Source organism: Cebus imitator, unplaced genomic scaffold (genome assembly GCF_001604975.1).
Source record: "Cebus imitator isolate Cc_AM_T3 unplaced genomic scaffold, Cebus_imitator-1.0 Scaffold675, whole genome shotgun sequence".
Classification (NCBI taxonomy): Eukaryota; Metazoa; Chordata; class Mammalia; order Primates; family Cebidae; genus Cebus; species Cebus imitator.
Window position 1 is genome coordinate 319,613 of NW_016107990.1, and position 21,047 is coordinate 340,659.

Below are 21,047 nucleotides of genomic sequence, written 5' to 3' on the forward strand. Positions count from 1 at the left end.
TTTTTTTCAGGGCATGGTGGCATCCCACATACTCAGGAGGCTGAGACAGAATAATTGCTTGAACCTGGGAGGCAGAAACTGCAGTTAGCCAAGATTGTGATACTGCACTCCAGCCTGGGTGACAGAGCAAGACTCTGTCTCAAAAAGTATGTTTAAACATTTTCATGGATACATCTGGTTGCTCTCCAGAAAGAGTATATCAATTTCGATTCCCACCAGCGGTGTATGACATATGCATTTCTTTTTTTTCTTTTTTGAGATAAAGTCTCACTCTGTTGCCCAGGCTGGAGTGCAGTAGCGTGATCTCGGCTCACTGCAACCTGTGCCTCCCAGGTTTAAATGATTCTCATGCCTCAGCCTCCCGAGCTAGGATTACAGGCGCCTGCCATCATGCCCGGCTAATTTTTGTATTTTAGTAGAGACAGGCTTTCACCATGTTGGCCAGGCTAGTCTCAAACTCCTGACCTCTGGTGATCCACCCGCCTCGGCCTCCCAAAGTGCCGGAATTACAGGTGTGAGCCACCGTGCCTAGCCTGAAATGTACATTTCTTTATATCCTTGTTGACATTTTTGGTATGATCAGACTTCATCTTTTCTTCCAGTGTGAGAGATGAAAATATGTATTTATTTGACTGTTAGCTAGGGCCAGGATGCTTTCAAGGGTGTGTCAGCCATTTGTATCTTCTGAATGTTTCCGTCCTCTGCCCGGTTTGCCTGGTTGTTGGGTTTTTTCTTTCAGATCTTAACAGAGCTTACTCAGGAGACTTTTAATGTGTGTTGCTATTGCAAATGAAGTGGTTTTCCTGACTTATTTCCTAGCTGGTTGGTGGCAGTGTGTAACAGCAATTGCTTTTGGGGTGCATCCTTGCAGTTCTTGAAAATAACATGTGTGTTGCACGTGGCTTTTTATTGCAGTGCCTGTGAGGCCTCCTGAGGGTACCACTGACCTGGCAGAAACCTCCTACCTCCTGAGTACCTTTTTGGATGGTGCTGCTGCGTTGCTAGTTGTGGCGAAGTTGAGTCATACACAGATCCTGCTCTCCTGAGTTTATCCAATGAAGACAGTAGGACAGATACAGAAATTATAGGGTAGAAAAGAGACCTGCTGATCTTTTTTTTCCTAAGAGTCTTGATCTGTCACCCAGGCTGGAGTGCAATGGCGTGATCTCGGTTCACTGTAACCTCCACCTACCAGGTTCAAGCAATTCTCCTGCCTCAGCCTCCCAAGTAGCTGGGATTACAGGCGTGCACCACCACACCTGGCTAATTTTTGTATTTTTAGTAGAGACAGAGTTCCACCCTGTTGGCCAGGCTGGTCTCGAACTTCCAGAGTGCTGGGATTACAGGCGTGAGCCACCGCGCCTGGCCTACTTGCTGACCTTTGTTATTTCCAGCATCTGGCAAGTAGTGGGCACTGTGGTCTGAGATAAGTCACTATGGTGCCATAAGTGTTTTCCAAAATGTTTAGCTGAAGATCCTATTAGCCCGGGGTTTCTCAGCTCCAGCTGCATACCAGAATTACAGGGAGAATGTTTCAAATATTTATGCTAAAGCTCAGTTTGCAGGGATTTGGTTTTCGTTTGTCTGAGGTGGGACCCAAACATCAGCATTTTGAAAGCGGCTCGAGCTGCCAGGTTGAGAACCACTGCTCGTGCGATCTGTAAACTCTCCAAGTAGAGCTCCAAGTGTAGGGGTGCCCCTTTCTCCTCCCTTTGGGTTCCAAGAGGGCTCTACCGAGCACAGTTTGATCCTCCCGTGAGGCTGCACTTGCTGATGTGACCTCGTCCTGGGCTAATGCTGGCTCAAATGCTGGGATGGAGAACTAGGCAGAGACCCAGGTTCAGCCAGACCACGGCAAGCCGGTGACCTTATGCTGAGGTTTCTTGGCCTAGGAAAGGCTGTGACAGAGTGGGTGGAGTTAGGTGTTGGACACCAGTGGTGCGTGCTTCCAATTTGGCCAAATGTGAGTTGCTTCTGTTCGTCGTCATTGCGAAGGATTCACTGCCATAAGCACAGCTGTCCCAGAGATGGATGTGCTGAGCGAGGGTGCTTATGCCACCTTCCAAGCTGCTGTTGCGTGTGGCCGAGAGTCAGAGGTTGTGGGCCTTTTCCTTAAAAGTGGTATCCCTTGCTTTGAAGTAGCACCTAACCATGTCTGATTTGAACCTTAGGTGATAGCAATCGTGTGCCCATCTGACTGATGCTGAAACAAGCCCAGAGAAATTGTGACTTGCCTAAGATTGCCCAAGGAAGCGTGAGCCTGGATTCGGGCCCTGATGCCCTGATTCAGAGAGCTTCCCTGTCCTCCTGCTCTGTGCTGCCTGTGAGTGGCCCTCTGTCAGGAAGAGGCTACAGTTATTTATACACCCAATGACACGCTAACACCCTCTTTATCCGGCACCGTCTCTGCTGGGAAGGCCATCCGTCTGTGCAGTGGGCTGCCAGCGGCTGAAGTGGTGACCTGGTGCTGGAGGAAGGGAGAAGGCTGCAGAGCAGTGAGCCCGACTCGGATTCATTTGTGGGCATTCTCCCCCTGGCATAAACTGTGACCCAAGAGTTGCTTTCAGGTCTATTCTCTGGCCACCGGAATGGCTGGAGAATAGGCTCTGTTATCTAACCCGTTACCCATCACCCCCTGGGGCCCACAGACACTGCGGCACCTGTCAGAGATGATGATAAATATCTAGGCCAAAGGTTTTTAAAGAAATCTTTGCAGTGGAATGGAATGTTCAATCAAGATGACAAGGCATCTTCAAGGAATAAATAAAGTATTGATACCTTTCTACTCTTTCCCTTCCCTGCCCTGCCCACACACAGCCCCACCCAGTGGTAGCTGTCCTGCCTCTCCCAGCCCTGGCCCAGGCTTTGTTCCCTCCCCGCTCCCCCTCCAGCTCCTCCACTGGGGGAGGAGCCCATCTTCAAGTCGCTCCTCACCTCCCTTTCCTGTCTTCCCACCCCTGTCTCCCAACCCGTAAGTCACCAAATCCCATCCATCTGCTTTCTGAGTTCTCCCAGAATTGCTCTCCAGCCCAGTCACCACTTCCCAGACAAGCCACCCTCCCTTGCTGGACGGCCTGCAGCGGCCCCCCAGGCCCACTCACCCCGCTCACTGCCTCACATCTCAGCTTAGAGGGTGCCTGTCTGCCCTCCTGGGCTGAGTGAGCTCTTTGAGGGCACCTTTGTCTTAGCACCATGCACCCATCATCAGGTACAGCGCAGGTCACACACAAGTCATCCGAATATCCTGGTTGAATTACTCAGACCACCTGACGTCTGGAACCCGGCTGGACCTGGTACAGCTTTAGATGTGTGTCCTGGGCAATGTTTCTGGCCCAGGCAAGCATTTTCACAGCCAAGGCTTTATCCACAGACCTCTCTCCTCCAGGAGAGTATAAGACCAAGCACCCGATGACATTTTTCTCTCCAAATGTCTCTATTGGGAAACCTCAGATGGATCAGGAGTGGGCGCCTGGTCAGCTCTCGCAGGATGGCTTTAGGAGGGAAAATGACATTTCAGGAAGGATTTAGGCATCACTGTCTTTTTTCAGAGAACCAAAGCCTTTTCCCACCCTTTCTGCCACACACCCTCTGGTGGAAAGCAGTGATGGGTGACACCCAGCAGACGAGCTCCCCAGCTCCAGAGCCTTGCCTCCAGGGTCAGCCCCGCTTCCAGGGTCCCGCACCTGCACCCTGGGGGCTGCCTGACCACAAGACAGCCCCCTCTGTGCCCAGGGCCGGCCAGCCTGCATCTGGAGCCCTGTTCAGCTGGAGCTGCCATATTGAGGCGAGTGTCATGGGCAGAGCGGCTTCCCCAGGCCCCAATTGCACATCTGCCTGGCCCTAGCACGAACAACACTTGGGCTGTGGAACAGCCCTCTCTGTGCCCACACACCTAAGATGGCGACCCAAGGGCACCTTCCCTCCCCTGCCCTCACCAGGTCTCATGACGACCCAAGGGTACCTTCCCTCCCCCGCCTTCACCAGGTCTCGTGCTTGCTGAACTGAACCCACTTTTTTGCTCGTGAAGATGAAGGTCTAAAGATGACCATTTGTGTTAAACCCCAGAGCAGCCCCTTTCTGCCAGCCCCTCCTTGCTTGCTCTCTTCTTAGAGCAGAGCTTGGCGAAAAGCCTCATTTTTGCCACAGTGGCATCTGACAGTGGCCTGGGCACGTGGGAGAGCCTCTGTATGCCAGCTGGCTGCCAGCAGGACCTGTGGGGAAGCCGCAGGTCCACCCTGGGCTTCTACGGGGCATGAGAGCTTCCTGTCACTAGAGATGTTGAAGCTGGCTAGGACGCCCATCCCCCGGGGTGGCGAGGCAGGCATTGTGCAGGAGGTGCCATGAGATTCTCCCCGAAGCAGTGCTTGGCCAGTGGTGGAAGTTGTGCTTCTGGGACCAAAAAGAGAAAAGGCTGGAGGCCGTCAAGAACAGCCCCCTCTGTGCCCGGGGCCAGGCTGCCTGGGCTCTGGAGCCCTGCTCGGCTCAGGCTGCCATACAGAGGGGAGTGTCACGGGCAGCAGCGGCTTCCCCAGGCCCCAATTGCACCCATAAGCCACAAGCCTGTCTTCCTTGGCTCCCACCACAGCCTCTCCAAAAGACCCATCAGCAGCTTCCTGTTTCTAAACTGAGTCCTCAGAATATTCCTGGGTGTACCCCCAATCTCACCTGTGCCCACGCACTTGCTCTGGCCTGGCCGCTGCTGCCCAGTTGTGGCCCCGCTCAACCCTCCGCCCCCAGGAAGCCTGCTCTCCCCATCACAGCCCTCCTGAGCCCCTTTTGCCACATCCTCCTGCACCCCTGTAGCCTCTGTTTGCTCAGGTATGAATGTGTCTCCCTGGCGGTCTGGGAGCTGCTAGCAACTGGGGCCAGACCTCTTCTCCTCGAATGTAGCTGAAGCCTTGGCTGGGGGGGAGCTCCTCTGAACTGAGCACTCGGACAATGGGGCAGGAGAAAGAGAGAAAGGGACCCCAGCACACCAAGGAGAACAGAACACACTCCTTTATTCCCTGGGAGACAGGCTGTCGCTCAGGGCTTAGGGATGCTCGGCTCTGGGCCCCGGCAATGCCGGGACAGTGTGGGGCACTGCTGGCTCCACCAGCAGGGCAGGTCCGAGGGGACTCCTGCCCCTTCCTCAAAGCTTCTCCAGGTAGGAACCAGGGGCGAAGCCACGCTGCCCGTTCCGCTCCACGGTCCACCAGCCATCCTCCCCTTCCAGGATCACCTCCAGGATGTCACCCGCGGAGAGGTCCAGCTCATCTGGGTTCTGGCCAAGAGATTGAAAGCGCATGACTCTGGAAGGGCCTGTGGGGAGGGACCTGGCTGACGTTCCCCCACCCAGCAGTAAATGTGGCATGTCTCCCAGAGTGGGCAGGGGCAGCCGAGCTGTGTCCGTGCCTGCTGGGGCAGCCCATTGGAGACATAGGATGGGGGTGCCCCAAGGGACCTAGCCTCTCGTCACCTCAGTTTGTCATTGTAGGCCTCCCCCCACCTGGGTTTTTTCCCCAGCCTCACCTCCCCTCTCCCACTCTGGAGAGACACAGTGACTGGAGCACGTCAGGGGTCAGGGTTGCTCATCACGCCCCAAGCCCAGGGCACACTCAGGCCCAAGCTCACCACGCAGCCTCCCCTCTGTGGTCCCCAGTCCCAGTTAGCCGCTGCCATCCGAGCGCCCCGTCACTCTCCTGGCCTGGCCATGCATGGCGGGGGGTGCTTGGCCTCAGTCCAGGTGGATCTGAGGTCTGGCTATGCACCCCTCCCGTCAAGCAGGGAGCAGAGTGGACCCTCTCTCACAGCTGCCCTGTGGCTGCCTTAATGCATCCTCGCCACGTGGACATCAGAAAATCAATCCTGGCATAATCGCAAGACTCATTCTGGCCAGTTTTCCGCACCCATAGCCAGGGAGGACGGCCCTGACCCACGGGTTCGAAGCCTGGCCCTCAAGCTATGACCTGCAGGCAGCCCCAGGCTATGTCAGCACCCCACCCCCTGCACCTGTGCAGCACGCAGTGCCCAGCCTGTGTGAATGGCACAGGCACGTGTGCTCCACGTGTGTGCTGTGTGCAGGCTGAGCAGACTCAGGTCTGCTGCTGCCAGTTTCCTTTTAGCACAGACGATCAGAGGCCCTCCAAACCCCAGGGGCTGTTCTCAGAGCCCATGCTGAGCACTCTCCCAGGCGCCCTTGCTAGTGTGGACACACGCTGGGGGACACGTGCCCTCCTGAGCAGGAGAGGACGCTCGGAGATAAACCACCAGGAGAGAGGAGGCTGTGAGGCTCTGAGTGGGACAGGGAGCTCTCAGGTGCGGGGAGGCGGCACAGGTGGCTTGGGGCGCGGCGGCCTCACCTGTGCTGTGTAGTCGTAGAGCGCGCGGTACTCCTGGGCTGGCGAGGCCGAGTTTCCCTGCGTCTCCTGCACTGCGATGGCTGCGTAGACACCCTCATTCCGCTCGGGGGAGGGGGTGAGGGTCTCTGTGGAGGCTGAGAGCAGAGTGAGGCATGAACCCTTCCCCTTTCTGCGACCCCTGGAGGTCCTGCTGGGACGGGGTTTCTCCATGCTGGGCCCCGTCTCTTCCCTCGGCTCTCCACACTTGATGTTGGGGGGCACGCCCTTCCCCTTGAGGGGCCTCAGTGGCCCCATCTGTGCCATGTAGGAGACCTCCCCCTGGGATCAGTGTGTTTGGGGGTCCCCTCCTGACCCCCTTTACCAGCAGAAGCTGCCAACGAGGTGGTCTTGGGACTTCCGTGCAGCAGTCCAGAGAACCTGGGGACAAGCAGAGGAGAGAGGGTGAGTGCCCCCACCCCATACTCAGGGCCCCCCCCGGGAGGGGGGGGCTCGGCAGGGAGAGTTCTCAGAGCTGCGCGCTCTGCCAGGGCTGGGGCTGCCCCAGCCTCCGGGCATGGATGTGACTGATGAGGTGTTCCTGGGGCCGGAGGGTTCCCCAAAACCTGGTCCCGGCGGCTCCTCCGTCCCCAGCTACGCCCCCCCACTGGCGCCCTCTGCAGGCCACGTCCGCACCTGCTCCCCGCAGCGCCCCTTGCTGGAGCTTCAGGGGAAGACCCCAGCACCCTTCGGGGGCTCTAGGACCTCCGTGCTGAGGCCTCACCCTCCGCGCCCTGCCCAGCTCGCCCTAGCAGCCTCCCCGACGGGGGTGGGGGGTGCACTGCCGCAGGAAGCCTGGCTCACACGTGCCCTGCTGGGGCCTCCGCTGCCTGGGCCGAGCCAGCCCTCTTCCCCGCCGGCCCCGGGGATCGGGCCAGCTCTGCCACCCTGTGCACAGGAGTTCCCGGACGGCGCTGGGCGACTCTACCCCTGCGCCTGCGCCAGGCTTAGGCCTGGACTGAGCTGGGGTCGTGAAGGTTTACTGAATAAAGGAAAATAAAACAGAAGACGCAAGAGGCCGACGCTGGGGTCACCCCCTGAAGCGGGCGGTAGTGGGGGCTCAGAGGAGAGGCTGACACTGCCTCCGAGGCGGGAAGGCTTCTTGGTGGGCTGCGGCTGAGTCTTCAGAGGTGAGTCTTTTACTAGGCAAGAAGGGGGAGCGAGGCGCTGCCGGTGACCGGGGGTTGGGGAGCGCGCAGGTGCAGGGGAGGAGGCGCCGGCAGGCGGGGGTCTGTGGAATGATGGACCACTTTGGGTGTGTGGGGGACAGACTGAAATTGGGACGGGAGCAGACGCTGAGGGACCTTGAATGCAGGTGATGGGCTGAGCCGTGACTCAGGGGCCTGCGGGAGGCTGCCCTGCAATTCAAGGTGGCATGTGGGGTCCTTTCCCACATGAGGGGCCGAGGGCGGAGGCCTAGGAGTGCACACACATTCACAGGGTGGACACGCATGGCCCAGCACGTGAGAGGGCCTGACACTATCACAGGCGGTGCAGACACAGGTGGCAGCGCCCCGCAGAAAAGGACAGGGTGAGAGCGCGGTGGGGGTGGGGGCGCAGGGCTTGCTGAGCCATTGTGCTGCCCGCCCCATACCTCTTTCCCCCAGACTGTCTACACTTCCTACTCTCAGCCACTGACCCCTGCCTCTCCCCAACCCTGTCTGGTTTCTAGCTGCCCCATCCAGAGGCCTGACCAGCCCCCTTCAGGAGTCAGGCCTCCCTCCGCCCTGCAGGACACCCCCCCCTTCCTCTCTCCCTCCCTCCCTGTCTCTGTCTTTCTCTCATCCTCTCTGGGGCATCCCTTTCTGCCCCTTCCTGACACTGCCTCAGGTGAGCTCTTTGTCCAGTTGCGCGAATGACCACCTTTGCTGGGATCCAGGTCCTCACCAGGTGCAGGGAGGCCCGAGTCCCCCAGCTTTTGTAGGGTGCAAGGCTGCGGATGTGCTGCCTCCTGGGGTGACTGCTTTCATGAGATTCTCAAAGGGGTGTGTGTACCCCCCTCTGTGAGCACGGGTGGTTCCCATGAGCCTCTGCCTCCCAGGAGTAGGAGGCTCCTGAGGCCCTGGAATGAGCTGGTCCTTGCGAAGGGCCGGGAATTGCATCAGCTCCTCCCCGCGGTCTGCTACCTCCCAGAGGCAGGGCCTTCTTGGTTGAGGGTTGGCTGGAGAGAGGAGGGTGGCATGGCACTGGGGGCACAGGAACCACATGAAACCCACCGACCCTCGTGGATGCTCACAGACAGGGCACATGGCCCCCTCAAAGGCCTGGCTATGAGGGCTCCCTGAGCTGGCTGGTGCTCCCAATGGGCTGTCACCATCATCACTCAAGGCCTGCACCAGGAGGGGTCCTTAGGTTCTGAATCTGACCCCAAAACCTAGGACCCTGGCCCTAGAGAGTGTGAGTGATTTGCCCAGGTCACACACTGAGGCCCGGCACTAGGACCGTGGCACCTGACTGCAGCCAGGCTGGGGAAGGGGCCCTGGAATAGTCTGGAGAATTCTCCAGATGCCCCAGTCCTGCCCCAGCCAGAGAGCATTGCCACTGCAGGATGACAGGGCACCAGGCTGTCATGGGGACACCAGGAACAAGGAAGCCAGCACAGGGGCCTCCCCAGAGCTCAGAACACAGCCCCTGGTGAATAACCGGGGTGTGATTATTCACTTAATGTCGGGTCCCTTGGGCTGAGCGTCCCATAGGCTGAACCGAGCCTATCTGGTCTCCAGAGAGTGCCCAGCACCCAAACTAGTCACCAGATTCATAGAAGGTGCTCAGTGAACCATGAAGGGCCAGGTGCAGCAGAAGGGCTCGGCCTACTTCCTGGCCCAGCCTCGAGCCTTGCCTCCGTCTGCTGGGGCCTCACCTCTTTATCATGCCGCAGGACGGCTGGATGCTGGGGCTGCTGGTCAGCGGGGTGACCTCCCGGTCATAGTAGTTCTGGTAGAGCACCGGAGCTGCAGACAGCAAGCCGTGAGGCCCAGGGCAGCTCCCAACACCCCATTCTGGCCCTGCCAGTGACCCAGCTGGGGACCTGGCCCATCCTGGTGCCTGGAGAGGTGCCTGTCTCGCTCCCATGAGAGACTCCACCATAGGGACCACCAAGACCTAATATTCTGGACCCATGATTCAGTGAAACCAAACAGGTGGGGAGTGGGGCTGTGGCAGCCCCTCCCCTCAGTCCCCACCCCCAGCTCTTCCTCTGAGTGCCATCATGCCCTTAGCTTTGCCTGTGAGGAGGCAGCAGGCCCAGGACCCAGCCCGAGACTGCACTGTCTCCAAACCCCCACAAGCCCTGGGGTCTAGCTAGGGCTGCTCTGCCCGGAGGGGAGCCGTGAGCTACCCCAGCCCTGTCCTGGCACGAGGCTCAGAGGCTCTGGGCCAGGCCTTCCACGGGGCTCAGTGCGCCCAGAGGTGCGCTGTCTGCAGGCGGTGCCTCACCCGGGGGCTCAGTGCCCGTGCTCTTGGCCTGGATGAAGCCGTCGATGTCGGCGTCTATGCTGCAAGCTTCCAGCGTCAGCCGCACTTCCTCGTAGAGCTGGGGCGGGAAAGAGCAGAGGCTGCAGCCCGATGCCGCTCTGCCCCTCTGCGGGTGTGAACTCTGGCCGGCGGCCCCCTCCCCACCTCCTCACAGGCCTTTGTGTACAGCTCGGGGTCTTTGATCCTGAGGAGTCACAGCCCTGGCTGACAGCTTCCTGTTTCCTGAACACCTTCAGTGCGCAAGGCCCTGTGCACGGGCCGTAACTCACACCTGTCCTCTGAAGTGGACACCTCTTTCCACCAGATGGAGGAGGAAACTCAGAGAAGGAGAGTGACTGGCCCAAGGTCACAGAGTGAGAATGCAGCACACCAGGCCTTGGGGCCAGTGAGAGTCGGTCCCGAGCTCACGCCTTCCACCCCCAGGAGGCGAGGTGGGAGCAGGGGGCAAAAACAGCAAAATCAACCCTCAGCCCTGGGCAGGAGCGTCAGGCAGGAAACACAGCAGGCACAGGGGCCAGGGCTGCCTGGGAAAGCCTGCTCTGGGCTTCCTCAACAGTGCTCAGGACCCCTGGTGGGGGTGGCCGCTCTCTGCTGGGGAGGACCCATCCAGCAGGTTGGACTCAGTAAGGGAAACCAGCACACCCTGGAGATGTGGGGAGCAGAGGGAGGACTGTGCTTGCCTCCTGCAAGCACCGGGCCTAGAGCAGAGCAGCCGGGGTCCTCCGGCCTCTGCCAACCCCTGAGAGCTGTGTCCACCTCCCCTCCCAGGCCCAGCAGAGGGAGCAGAGGAGGAGATGGCAGATGCCAGGGGAACCACCGAGTCACCGTCTTCGAGGCAGAGATGCCGTGGCCCTGTGTGGTACTGAGCTCCTATCTTGGGGTTCTGGGGGCAAAGGCTGAGCTGCTGAGGCCTGAGACCCCTCAGGCCAGGCTTGGACCACAGAGGACCACGTGCTTGTTGACTGGCTCAGATGGACCTGGGCACGTTGTCACCTGGAGGCTGCCCTCCCTCACCCCACCCCAAGGCCCTCAGCCCCTACCTCATCGTCCTTGACACACTGCATGGAGAGCTGGTTGCTGTGTACCCAAAGAGCGTTTCGGAGAATGGTCAGCCGGTCAAACTCTTGCAGCTGGAAGGCCTGGGGGGAGTGCAGCGAGGTGAGCAGCGGGAGGAGGCACTGCAGCGCCAGGCCAGGCTGGGCCCCACTCACAGCTCAGCAGGAGCTGACCAGGCTGGCACCCTCTGCTGGAAGCCCAATCCAGAGGAGAGAGCACCCTGGGGTCCCTATCCCCACTCTGGACCAGCCCTGAGGCTGCAGGAAGGGAGGTGGAGCTGCCGGGGTGGGGTGGGGGTGGGGGTCCCTGCCCCAGTCTCCCTTGAGGCCACACCACATTGAAACAGAGGGGTAATGAGAGGAACCCTGGACAGGAGTCCTGAGCCCTATTCCCCAGGCCCTGGCCATTGGCAGTGCCCAGAGAGGCTGTGGGTTTTGTCCAAGCCTCAGTTTTGTCTTCAACAAAAAGGGCGGAAGATTGCCTGCCTGCAACGAAGGGCCCAGGACTGAGGCCAGGTGGAAGCACCCAGGCCAGGGCCCCGCCCAGGGCCTGTGAGCAGGAGGCTGAATGAGTGAGTTACGGTACCTTCCCCCACTGCCTCGTGTGGGCCCCGTGAAGCAGCTCCTCCCACTTCCCGGCTGGAGAAAGCGAGGCTCCGCGTGGGCCACTCACCTCACAGGTGGTCCGGTGCTCCTGCTCCCACTCGGCCCGCACCTTCTCCAGCTGCGCAATGCTCTGCCTGTACACCCGCTCTGCAAGTGCAGGCGGCGTCAGGGAGGGCCCGGACAGGAGCTCCTCCACCCTGCGCTCCTGCAGGGTCCCCTCCTGGAGGCCATCTCCCCCATGGGACCTGCCCTGGCAGCTGGCGGGGCCTCTTCTGAACACGTTGCCGGGGCCACTCATGCTGGTACCACTCCTGCTCCCCCACTGTGCTCTGAGCTGCCCGAGTGGAGCTGGAGTGGAGCCTCATATATGCAAGTCCAGAGTCCCGGCCTCTGGCCATCTCTGGGCGCCCCACCTCACTTTCCAGAGGGGAAACTGAGGCACAGGGAGGGCAGCCATGCACTGGAGGAGGGGTGGAGAGGTGGAGTCCTGCAGGCTTGGGTCACAACTTGTGCCCAGATCTCTGAAGGTCACCTGTCCCCCAGCCAAGAGAGTAGCTGGGTCCCGGGTGAGACAGAGCACAAGGGAGAAACCTTCCCAGGGGAAGGGAGGAGGGTGGGCGCTGGGTCCGGTGGGTGGGGCACCAGCAGGGACAAGGGTGTTGGTAGGATTTGGGCATGAAGTGAAGGACAGAGGCCCACAGAATGCTGTGTGCACACTCGTGTGTGCCTGAGTTGAGAGTGGGCGTGCACGTGCATGTAGGATGGATGAGTGGCTCTGTGTCCTGGGGCTGTGCCCGTGCGTGTGGCTCTGAAGCCCGAAGGCCTGGGTCCAAACGCAGTCCCCACCACTTATTGGCTGTAACCTTGGGCAAGTACTGGACCTTTTAGCGCCTCTGTTTCCTCATCTGTTAAGAAAGGGAATCATAACGGCAGCCACCTCAGAGGGCAGCTGGGAGGACTGAACACGTGAAGTGCCAAGAATGGCCAATGAATGGGAGAGCACAGCGTTTACTTTGATTGCAGGCATCTGGACTGAGGGTGCCGCACCTGTGACTGGGCAGCCAGGTGGAGTGTGTGTGTGTCCCCAGGGTAAGGAGGTGTATGTGGGGAGGGCCGCCCAGCCTCCGCCTGGTTGGACGAGGCAGTCTGGGCCCACGTACCTGCCTCGCCGGCTGAGTCCCTGCACTGTTTGGCTTTGTTCTGGCTCTGAGGAAACAGGGGGAGCAGTGCTGAGCCCCTGCCCCAGGAGCCAGGGCCTGCCCCAGGAGCCAGGGCCCACCCCAGGGGCTCGGAAGTGACTGTCACACCCTCCCCGGCCACCCTGGGGGGGGGACACTCAGGAGCCAACTGTGGGCAGATGCCATCATCCACCAGCAACCTCCCCCTACAAAGGACCACAGGCTGGCTGCATGGAAAGGAAGTGAAGACAGGAAGCCCTGCCCAGGAGGAGGCCCATGAACATGGAGAGTGAGACCTCAACCCACAGGAGAGACGTGACCACTGCTCAGGCCCCTGGCTGGGACTTGGGCTCTGGCCCCTGACTGACCCCAGCTCCCCCTTGGGACACTTCCCTCTCTGAGCCTCAGCCTTCCTGTCTGTGTGGTGGGTAACATGTTTCCTGGGCCCTGGGAGCTCTGACACCCCCTCTCTGGCCTGAGGCTACAGCATCAGGAGCATGGGATCTAGACCCCCTGAGTTGGGGTGCCTTCACTGCTGCTTCCTGGCTCTGAGATCTTAGACAAGTCACTTCCTGTGAGCCCCAGTTTCCTCTCTGTGACAGGGGCCTGCTGAGCCCTTCTCCCAGGTTGTGTGAGGGCTGGATCTGCTCTCATAGCCCCATGAGCCTCAGTGGGCCTGCTCCGAGGAATGGGCCCCTGAGTGCCGCCTGACTGTGTCAAAGGCGATGCAGCTGACCTACCTGCCCAGGCCCTAAGGCTCTGTCTTGGAAACCCGTTTCACAGAAGGGGAGACTGGGGGTCAGAGAGGGCTGAGCAGCTAGCGTGTCCCAGATGCAGGCCTTGCCTGGGGTGTCTACGGCACGCCTCCCCCACCGCCCCCAGCCCTGGGCGAGCCACACGTCCCGGCGGCCCAGCGCACCTTCTCCACCTGCTTCTGGTGGCCGTGGGCGCTAATGCGCTCGAAGGTCTGCTCGGCGTCGTCCGCGTCCCGGCACTTCTGCTCGTAAGTCTTCTTGGACTGGGGGTGCGGAGGGGCGTGAGCTGGGGGCTGCACAGCCCTGCTCTGTGGTACCCGGGAGTGAGGCTCTCTAAGCCCAGCCTCCCCTTTTCCCTGGCGGGGGCTGTGGATGGAGTGGGGTCATCCTCACCAGGGACAGGGCTGGGGGTCCGGAAGGAGACGGAGAAGGCGTGGGGGCTGCTGGCAGTCCTGCTCTTAGCCCTCGCGCCAGAGGAGGGCGGGGCCTGCCCCAGGCTCCGCCTCCTGGGCGGTGCTCCTCGGTGAGGCCACGCCCTCCTGGACACGCCGCGCCCTCTTAAGAGCCCCTCCCCCCTCCTGCCCAGTGTCTCGCAGGATCCAGCTCAGGGGTCCCTCCTTCCTCCACCCTGGAGTCCCCAGCTGGCTTCATCTGTCTTTCAGTCACGAGCTCCGCAGGGGACAGGCCGGGGCCCATCCCCACGGGCCATGACGTCCAGCGCAGGCCCAAGCGCCCCGCAGGCCGGTGCGCGCCGCAGGACAGAGGCCGAGGCCAGCCTGTTCCAAATGCCCCGCCCGGGGCCACAGCCCGGGATCGCACCCTGAGCCCTGTGCTGCGCCCCGAGGGAAGGCCGCGGCCCCAGGCCCTGGCGCTCACCTCCATGGCCTTCTTGTAGAGGGACAGCTTGCTCTTCTGGACGCGGTCCATGACGGCCTCATACTGCAGGGGACACGAGGTTCTGAGCCGAGGGCCGCGGCCTCGGGACGCTCCCCTAGGCCAAGAGGACGGGGTGTCCCTGGGATGAGGCGCAGCACCTCTCCTGGCTCTGGAGAGGGATGACAGGCTGCCCTCCCTCCCCCAGAGCCTGCTGCTTCACAGCGACCCTCACCACGGAAGGCGACAGAGAAGCCCAAGGCATGGGTGTGCCGTGAGGTCCTTGCTGCAGACCTTGGCCAGAGCTTGGTCTGCAGCTGGGGAGTCCCCACCCCCACACTCGTGCGCACACAGTCCTTCATCCTGCCTCACTGAGCCTCTGCAGGCACGGCAGTCGCTCACACATGTCTGCACACTCTGACACACACATGCAGAGTTCCACACGAACTCGGAGGCACGCAGGCCCCCATCCCCAGCTGCCCACACGCATGCTCACCGGCCTTCCTGTGCATGCCCACAGAGCCACTCACAAGTCTACTCACAGTCACCCACACGCAACCACAGGCCACATGCGAGCACAGCGGCCACTGGGTCCCTGTGCCAGGGGCTTCCTCTTCTGATAGAGAAGGAAACACAGCCAGGACAGAGAGACTGGGTTATGAGGCAGGAGGAGAGCTGAGCCAATTTGTGCCTGGGGTCTCAGGGGGCTTCTGTGCCAGCTGGGAGACCAGCGAGGCACGAGCACGTGCATACACACACCCCAGAACACGCAAGTGCACAGGGCTGGACGAGGACACATGCTCGCAGCCCTATGCAGGGGAGGATGGGCACGTGCATACACTCCTGTGAGCATGTGTGCTTGCTCTGCAGCGTGAGCACACACACACACAGAGGCTCAGACACGCATGTTACACACTACAACACAGCGCTCTGCATGCAGGGCCCTGGCCACCTGGGGAAGGAGTGCTCTGTCCAAAACAGTCTTTGCAGCCACTGCAGCTCCTCTGGCCACAGGAGGGCCCAAAATAGCGGGCCGGGGTCCCTCCGTCACAGCAAGCTCTCTGCAGGCTCTGCCGGCAGGTCCCATCTCAGAGAGTGTGCCTGCTCTAGCATCTCAAGCCTGGGCTGGCTTCTGGGGACCCACTGTCTGCTCAGAACCCCATATTTAGAATCCGGAAAGCCCAGCTGGTGGATGGGCAGGTGGCGCGGGCAACCCCTTTCCATTTCTGCCAGCAGAGCTGCTAACCAGAGCTGCAGCCCTGTCTGTGGAGACTGACGGGCGCATGGCTTGGGCTGAGCTCCCAGCACTTGGGAGGTAGGCATATGTGTCCCATCCTGAGAGGGAAACTGAGGCATGGAGATGGGAAGTGGCTGGGCCAGGACACCCAGGCCCAGCCAGCAGAGCCGCTAACCTCAGCCAGGCCCCAGCCTCAGGTACAGCTTCTTCCCCTTCCAGGCTGAGTTGTGACTTTCCATTTTCAGTTGTACAATGATCCTTTGTCTCCAAGCAAGCAGCAGGTCTGTCTGCTGCCCTCCCACCCTATGCCGGGCACCACCCTCATCACTAAGGCCCTGAGAGGCTGAGCCCCCCTCCCCACAGGCCCAAGCCCAGCCTCCAGCCAGCCTGCGTCCTGCCTGCCCTCCAGGAAGCCCATCCCCAACCCCAGCCCTGCAGCTTCCCTGACGAGGATCTGCCAGCCTCTGCTTACACGCCTCCCATGATGGGGACCTCACTTCCATGCAGCCACTCTGTCTCAGGATAGCCATGCCCTGTGTATGGGTGAGAAGTCCCTTCGGATGCTAAGCAATGCCACACAACTCCCCTGCCCCAGTCTGTGTCTGACTCCTCCACCTCGGGCAGTCCTGCAGGGTGACTGGCTGCAAGTCTGCCTTTCTCCAGGACAATCAGCCCTGCTCCTTGGACTCAAGCCAGTTTCTAGTGATCCCCCACAACTCAGACTGCCTCGGCTGCACACCCCCAAGTTGCCACAGACTCTCCATAGTCTGTGGTAGTAGGATCTTCCTAGGCGTGAGGCAGCTTGGCGGGAAGGACCTTCCATGGGGCCCTGGAACTGGGAGCTGGCCTTGGTGCCAGCGGCCAGGCCTCTGCCCTCCGCACCCACTTCAGATCACCCTCAAGCCCCAAAGCCTGGGGTACTGTCCCACCGCCACCCCCCTGCCACCCTCCACTGGCTCTGCGGGGAGGGTCAGCCCCCCACCCGCAGAGCAACTGAGAGGCTGGCGATGGGGGAGTTGCTCCCCTGCCCCCTGCACCTGCCTCACCTTCTTCCTCTGCTCCTTCTGCCTCTCCCGGAATTCCTCAAGACTCCGCAGCTCCTCGCGCAGGGTCAGGGCCAGCTGGATGTGTGAGCTGCCCACATTCTCCATTTCTGGGGGCAGAGCATGGACAGTGGTCCCCAGTATCAGACCTGATGGGCCTCAGCCAGCCACAACTCACCCATCTGGGCCAGCGCAGCCCCAGCCCAACACCTCATTTTCTGTTCCCCCAAACCCTCCACCAGCCTCAACACCCGTAAAGATCCCATCACCCCAGAGTAGGGTACTTACGCTGCTTCAAGGAGTCAAAGGAGGCCCTCAGGGAGCTGCAAAACAGGTCCAGGTCAGGAGGAGAAGAGAGCACAGCGGGAACCTGATGTCCAGCTGGCCCAGGGGGACTTTTATTTTGGTGGGAAGACCCCGGGTCACTCTAGAACCAAGGGACCCTTTAGCCAGATGGTGACCATCCACTGGGGCTCCAAACTGTGATTTCTGGAAGGCAAAGCTCTCTGCAAATTAAAGCACTCGAAATCCCGCAATGTGGTAGAAGAAGGAGGTACCAATGCCCACGTCCCCACCATCTGTGCTCCTGGCTGCATTCTTAGAGAAGAAGGGGCTGTCTTTAGGACCCTTCCCCCTCCCCTGAACCCACAGTCACAGCCATCTCTCCTCTGAAGGTATCAAATGGCCCCACGGTGAGGCTGCAGGGGAGAGGACAGTGTTCAAATGGGCTCTCAACAGGTGGCCCAGGGGATGTTTGGAGGGGCTGGATGGCCACAGGAGAGGTTAGCAGGGCAGGGCACTGGAGATGGGCACTGTCTGCCAGGGAGGGAGGAAGGGAGGGAGGGAAGGCCCAGCACCGGGCATGGGAGGGAATAATGGGCAGGGGGGAGGGCTGCCAAATGAACACATAAAACACAGGACACCAGTGCAATGTGAATCTCAGATGAACGAGCACTTTTTGAGTTTAGTATGCCCCTTGTCATATTTAAATCGTATTTTTATTTTTATTTTTTTTGAGATGGAGTCTCACTCTGTCACCAGGCTGGAGTGCAGTGGCACCATCTCAACTCACTGCAAACCCCATCTCCAGGGTTCAAGCAATTCTCCTGCCTCAGCCTCCTGAGTAGCTGAGACTACAGGTGCCCGCCACCACACCCAGCTAATTTTTGTATTTTTAGTAGAGACAGGGTTTCACCATATTGGCCAGGATGGTTTCAATCTCCTGACGTCATGACCTGCCCGCCTCAGCCCCCCACAGTGCTGGGATTATTGGCGTGAGCCACCGCGTCCAGCCTAAAACCTACCATTTTTTTTTCCTCTTGTAACTGCCATTTATCATATATATTGTATCTACAGATCAAATACATTTTGGCCATATACATTTTATGGTTTCTTTTTTTTATTATTTTGTTTATTATTTTTTAAAATTATTTATTTATTTTACTTTAGGTGCATACTATATCTGGCATTTCTCCCCATGTTATACCTCCCCACCCTCCCCTCCCTTCCCAGCCCCCATTGTCTCTATAGCCAAGACAATCCTAAGCAAAAAGGACAAAGCCGGAGGCATCACACTGCCAGACCTACTTCTGTTTTTAAAGAATTCGTTGTTTATCTGAAATTCACATTCACCTGGGCATCCAGTATTTTATCTGGCTCTCCCCGCAGCTTCTCTGTGGAGCAGCTCGCCCGCCCCCTGGCGGCCACACGGCCTCATGACTCCCACCAGACTGCCCTGGGGGGCGAGGGCAGCGCACCAGGCAGGCTTCTCAGGGGGCTTCTCCTCTCAATCGACACCTGGGGGAGCGGAGGCCAAGGAGGAGCAGCAACCTGGTAGGAGCCCTGGGGGTCCAGGCCTGGGGGAGATCTGTGGGGGCCGGGCCCCTCACCCTAAACTCATGGATCCCAAAGTGAGGTCCACAGGCCAGCAGCAGCAGCATCGGAGGAGCCTGTTAGAAATACAGATTCTCAGGCCGGGCGCGGTGGCTCACGCCTGTAATCCTGGCACTTTGGGAGGCCGAGACGGGCGGATCACAAGGTCAAGAGATCCAGACCATCCTGGTCAATATGGTGAAACCCCGTCTCTATTAAAAATACAAAAATTAGCTGGGCATGGTGGCACGTGCCTGTAATCCCAGCTACTCAGGAGGCTGAGGCAGGAGAATTGCCTGAACCCAGGAGACGGAGGTTGCGGTGAGCCGAGATCGCGCCATTGCACTCCAGCCTGGGTAACAAGAGCGAAACTCCGTCTCAAAAAAAAAAATAATAAAGAAAGAAAGAAATACAGATTATCAGGCTTCTCTCCGTCCTCCTGAGGCTGAGGCTTCGGGGTGGGGCCCGGCCCCAAGCGCTGCTGATGCCCATCCAGACGTGAGACCTGCTGGCCTGAGAGACGAGACCTCACAACTCTGCCAGCCCTTTATTATGCCATTTCACAGATGAGAAGCCAAGGGTCAGAGGGATGAAGACACTGCACCCGTGGCCACCCTACGGAAGGAGGCGGAACCCAGGGAGAGGAAGGAAAGGGGGCAGCTGTGTGGTGACCCCACCTTCCCTTGTGGGGCTCAGGACTCTGACTCCTCACCAGCCGTGACACCTCCAATCACTCTGCTTCCTGTCAGTGCACCCCTTGGCGTAGTGCCCCCCATTCACAGAGGCCTCCAGGAGCAGCGTGGTCCCCCGTGCCCCCACCCAGCCCTCACGCACACCACCTTCGGTCCCCCCTCCTTCATGACACAGCATCCCCAGACTTACTGCCCAGCTCTCACCTTTGGGGTCTCACATCTGACAGATACCTGAAATTCAGCTGTCCAAAACCAGACTCAGCACCTGCCCTGCAAAGCTCTCCTCCCGCAGGGCTCCCCACTCAGAAAAGATTCCCCTGTCCACCAGCTGTACACACCAGAAACCCAGGAGTCGCCCCCGGCTCTGTCCTCTCCCTTCCTTGCCGCCACCTTCCATTTTGTCTCCTAAATCTGGTACCTGTCCCATGCTCACTGCCATCACCACTGCAGCCCCTGCCCCCCACGTTCACCTCCCACCTGTCAGCCCTGCTCTCTGCCCCTTCCCCTGTTCCTTCCAGGTGCCAGGCTCCATCTTGCCTCAGGGCCTTTGCACATGACCATCTCCATTGCAACGTCTTTGCCTGGCACGCTCTCCTGTCCTTTCTGAGCACAGATGTCACCGCGGGCTAACCCAGTCCATGTCTGCAGCCGCTGAACCACGAGCCCTTGAGGACAGGGGCAATGCCTGGCTCTCCTCCTCCTTGTCCCCAGGCTCATAGCCTAGACTTTCTCAACCCCAAAGCCACCTATGGGCCACCCTGGCCCATGGTCTCAGGCTGGGGGGTGCTGTAAGGAATCACAGGTTCTGGGTGCTGCTGGCCCTTTACCCAGCCCCCCACCTGGAAGCTGGGAGCCTGCCTGAACCCACAGCACTGCCAGGTGGACAGTCAGCCTCTGTCCCTGCCCCAGGACAGCCTTGACAGTGACAGTCTGTGCTCGCCTTGAACTCACGTTTGCCCCCCATGACCTGGCTGAGCTTTGGGGGCTGCATAGATGCTGGCGCTGCCTCTGCCTAGGGCAGGGCACCTGGGCAGGCTCTGGCCACTCTAGGCCCCCCCTGCTGTCCCCTGGGTTGCAGGCCTTCCTGCCGCAGGTCCCCTGTCCCCACTGCTGGAACCATCAGGCTATCCTAGTTCTGCGCACACAACAAGGCACAGGACACTCCTCCCTTTCTTGGGCCCAGACTTTCAAGGAGGCAGCCTCAGCTCTGTGCATGAGGGAGGAGCCCAGCTTTGCCCCAGAGCTCCCAAAGTGAACAGCCTTGAGCTCTGATCTTTCAGAGGATCTGGGAGCCCCCGTAAAGTCGTTCTCTGCCCTATGAAATTCCCCCTTCCTCGCCCGCCGCCCTCCTGCTCCCCCCACCCCCCACCACCGATGCACAGAGAAACTGTCAAGATGTCCCTGAGCGCCTCTACTGTGACTCGATCACATGTCAAGGACAGGGTCCCTGCATAGGCCTCTACCTCCTGCCATCTGTCTCCAGTGCCTTCACGTGTAACTCATCCCATTGCCCTTTTTGACTGGGCTCTCAGGAAGCTCAGTCTGAAATTCTGTGCTCAAACACAATCGAGATTTCCATTGTGTTTCCTGCTCTGTCCCCACTGCAGCCTGCCCAGCAGCTGACAGGAGTGGCCCTCTCGATTCCTGTGCTGAGGCTGTACCCACAGCGAGCCAGCGTCAGGGGACACCTGACAGGAACAGGGCCCGGCTCGCTCTCACCAATATCCTCAGCGAAGTCGTCATTCTCTCTGAGTTCAGAGGAAGAGAAACCATAAAAAAAAAATCTCTCTGACAGGAAAACCACAGCATTTTTGGTTTGTGACAAGTGGGGGTGAGGCAGGGACGTGAGGGTTCAAACTTGCACCCCTTGGTGGCTGCCCTGCTC

At 59.7% G+C, this 21,047-nt stretch overlaps 1 protein-coding gene across 4 annotated transcripts in view; it reads right to left on the reverse strand.

The window, feature by feature from the left end:
• Positions 1 to 4,980: 4,980 nt before the first annotated feature.
• Positions 4,981 to 21,047, reverse strand: part of PSTPIP1 (proline-serine-threonine phosphatase interacting protein 1) — a 45,158-nt gene continuing 29,091 nt past the window's right edge. For 2 of the 4 annotated variants that reach the window (XM_017518376.1, XM_037734854.1), the window contains 12 exons: positions 16,887 to 16,921; positions 16,602 to 16,708; positions 14,322 to 14,384; positions 13,610 to 13,708; positions 12,673 to 12,718; positions 11,580 to 11,659; positions 10,892 to 10,990; positions 9,813 to 9,909; positions 9,238 to 9,328; positions 6,703 to 6,758; positions 6,342 to 6,475; positions 4,981 to 5,263 (listed from right to left, as the gene is read on the reverse strand). In XM_017518376.1, the coding sequence (XP_017373865.1) occupies positions 5,132 to 5,263; positions 6,342 to 6,475; positions 6,703 to 6,758; positions 9,238 to 9,328; positions 9,813 to 9,909; positions 10,892 to 10,990; positions 11,580 to 11,659; positions 12,673 to 12,718; positions 13,610 to 13,708; positions 14,322 to 14,384; positions 16,602 to 16,708; positions 16,887 to 16,921 (1,039 nt within the window). In that variant the 3' untranslated portion in view covers positions 4,981 to 5,131. Of the gene's footprint in view, positions 5,264 to 6,341; positions 6,476 to 6,702; positions 6,759 to 8,142; positions 8,539 to 9,237; positions 9,329 to 9,812; positions 9,910 to 10,891; positions 10,991 to 11,579; positions 11,660 to 12,672; positions 12,719 to 13,609; positions 13,709 to 14,321; positions 14,385 to 16,601; positions 16,709 to 16,886; positions 16,922 to 21,047 lie in introns of those variants that run through there. The other 2 variants (XM_017518377.1, XM_017518378.2) reach the window with 2 other exon arrangements.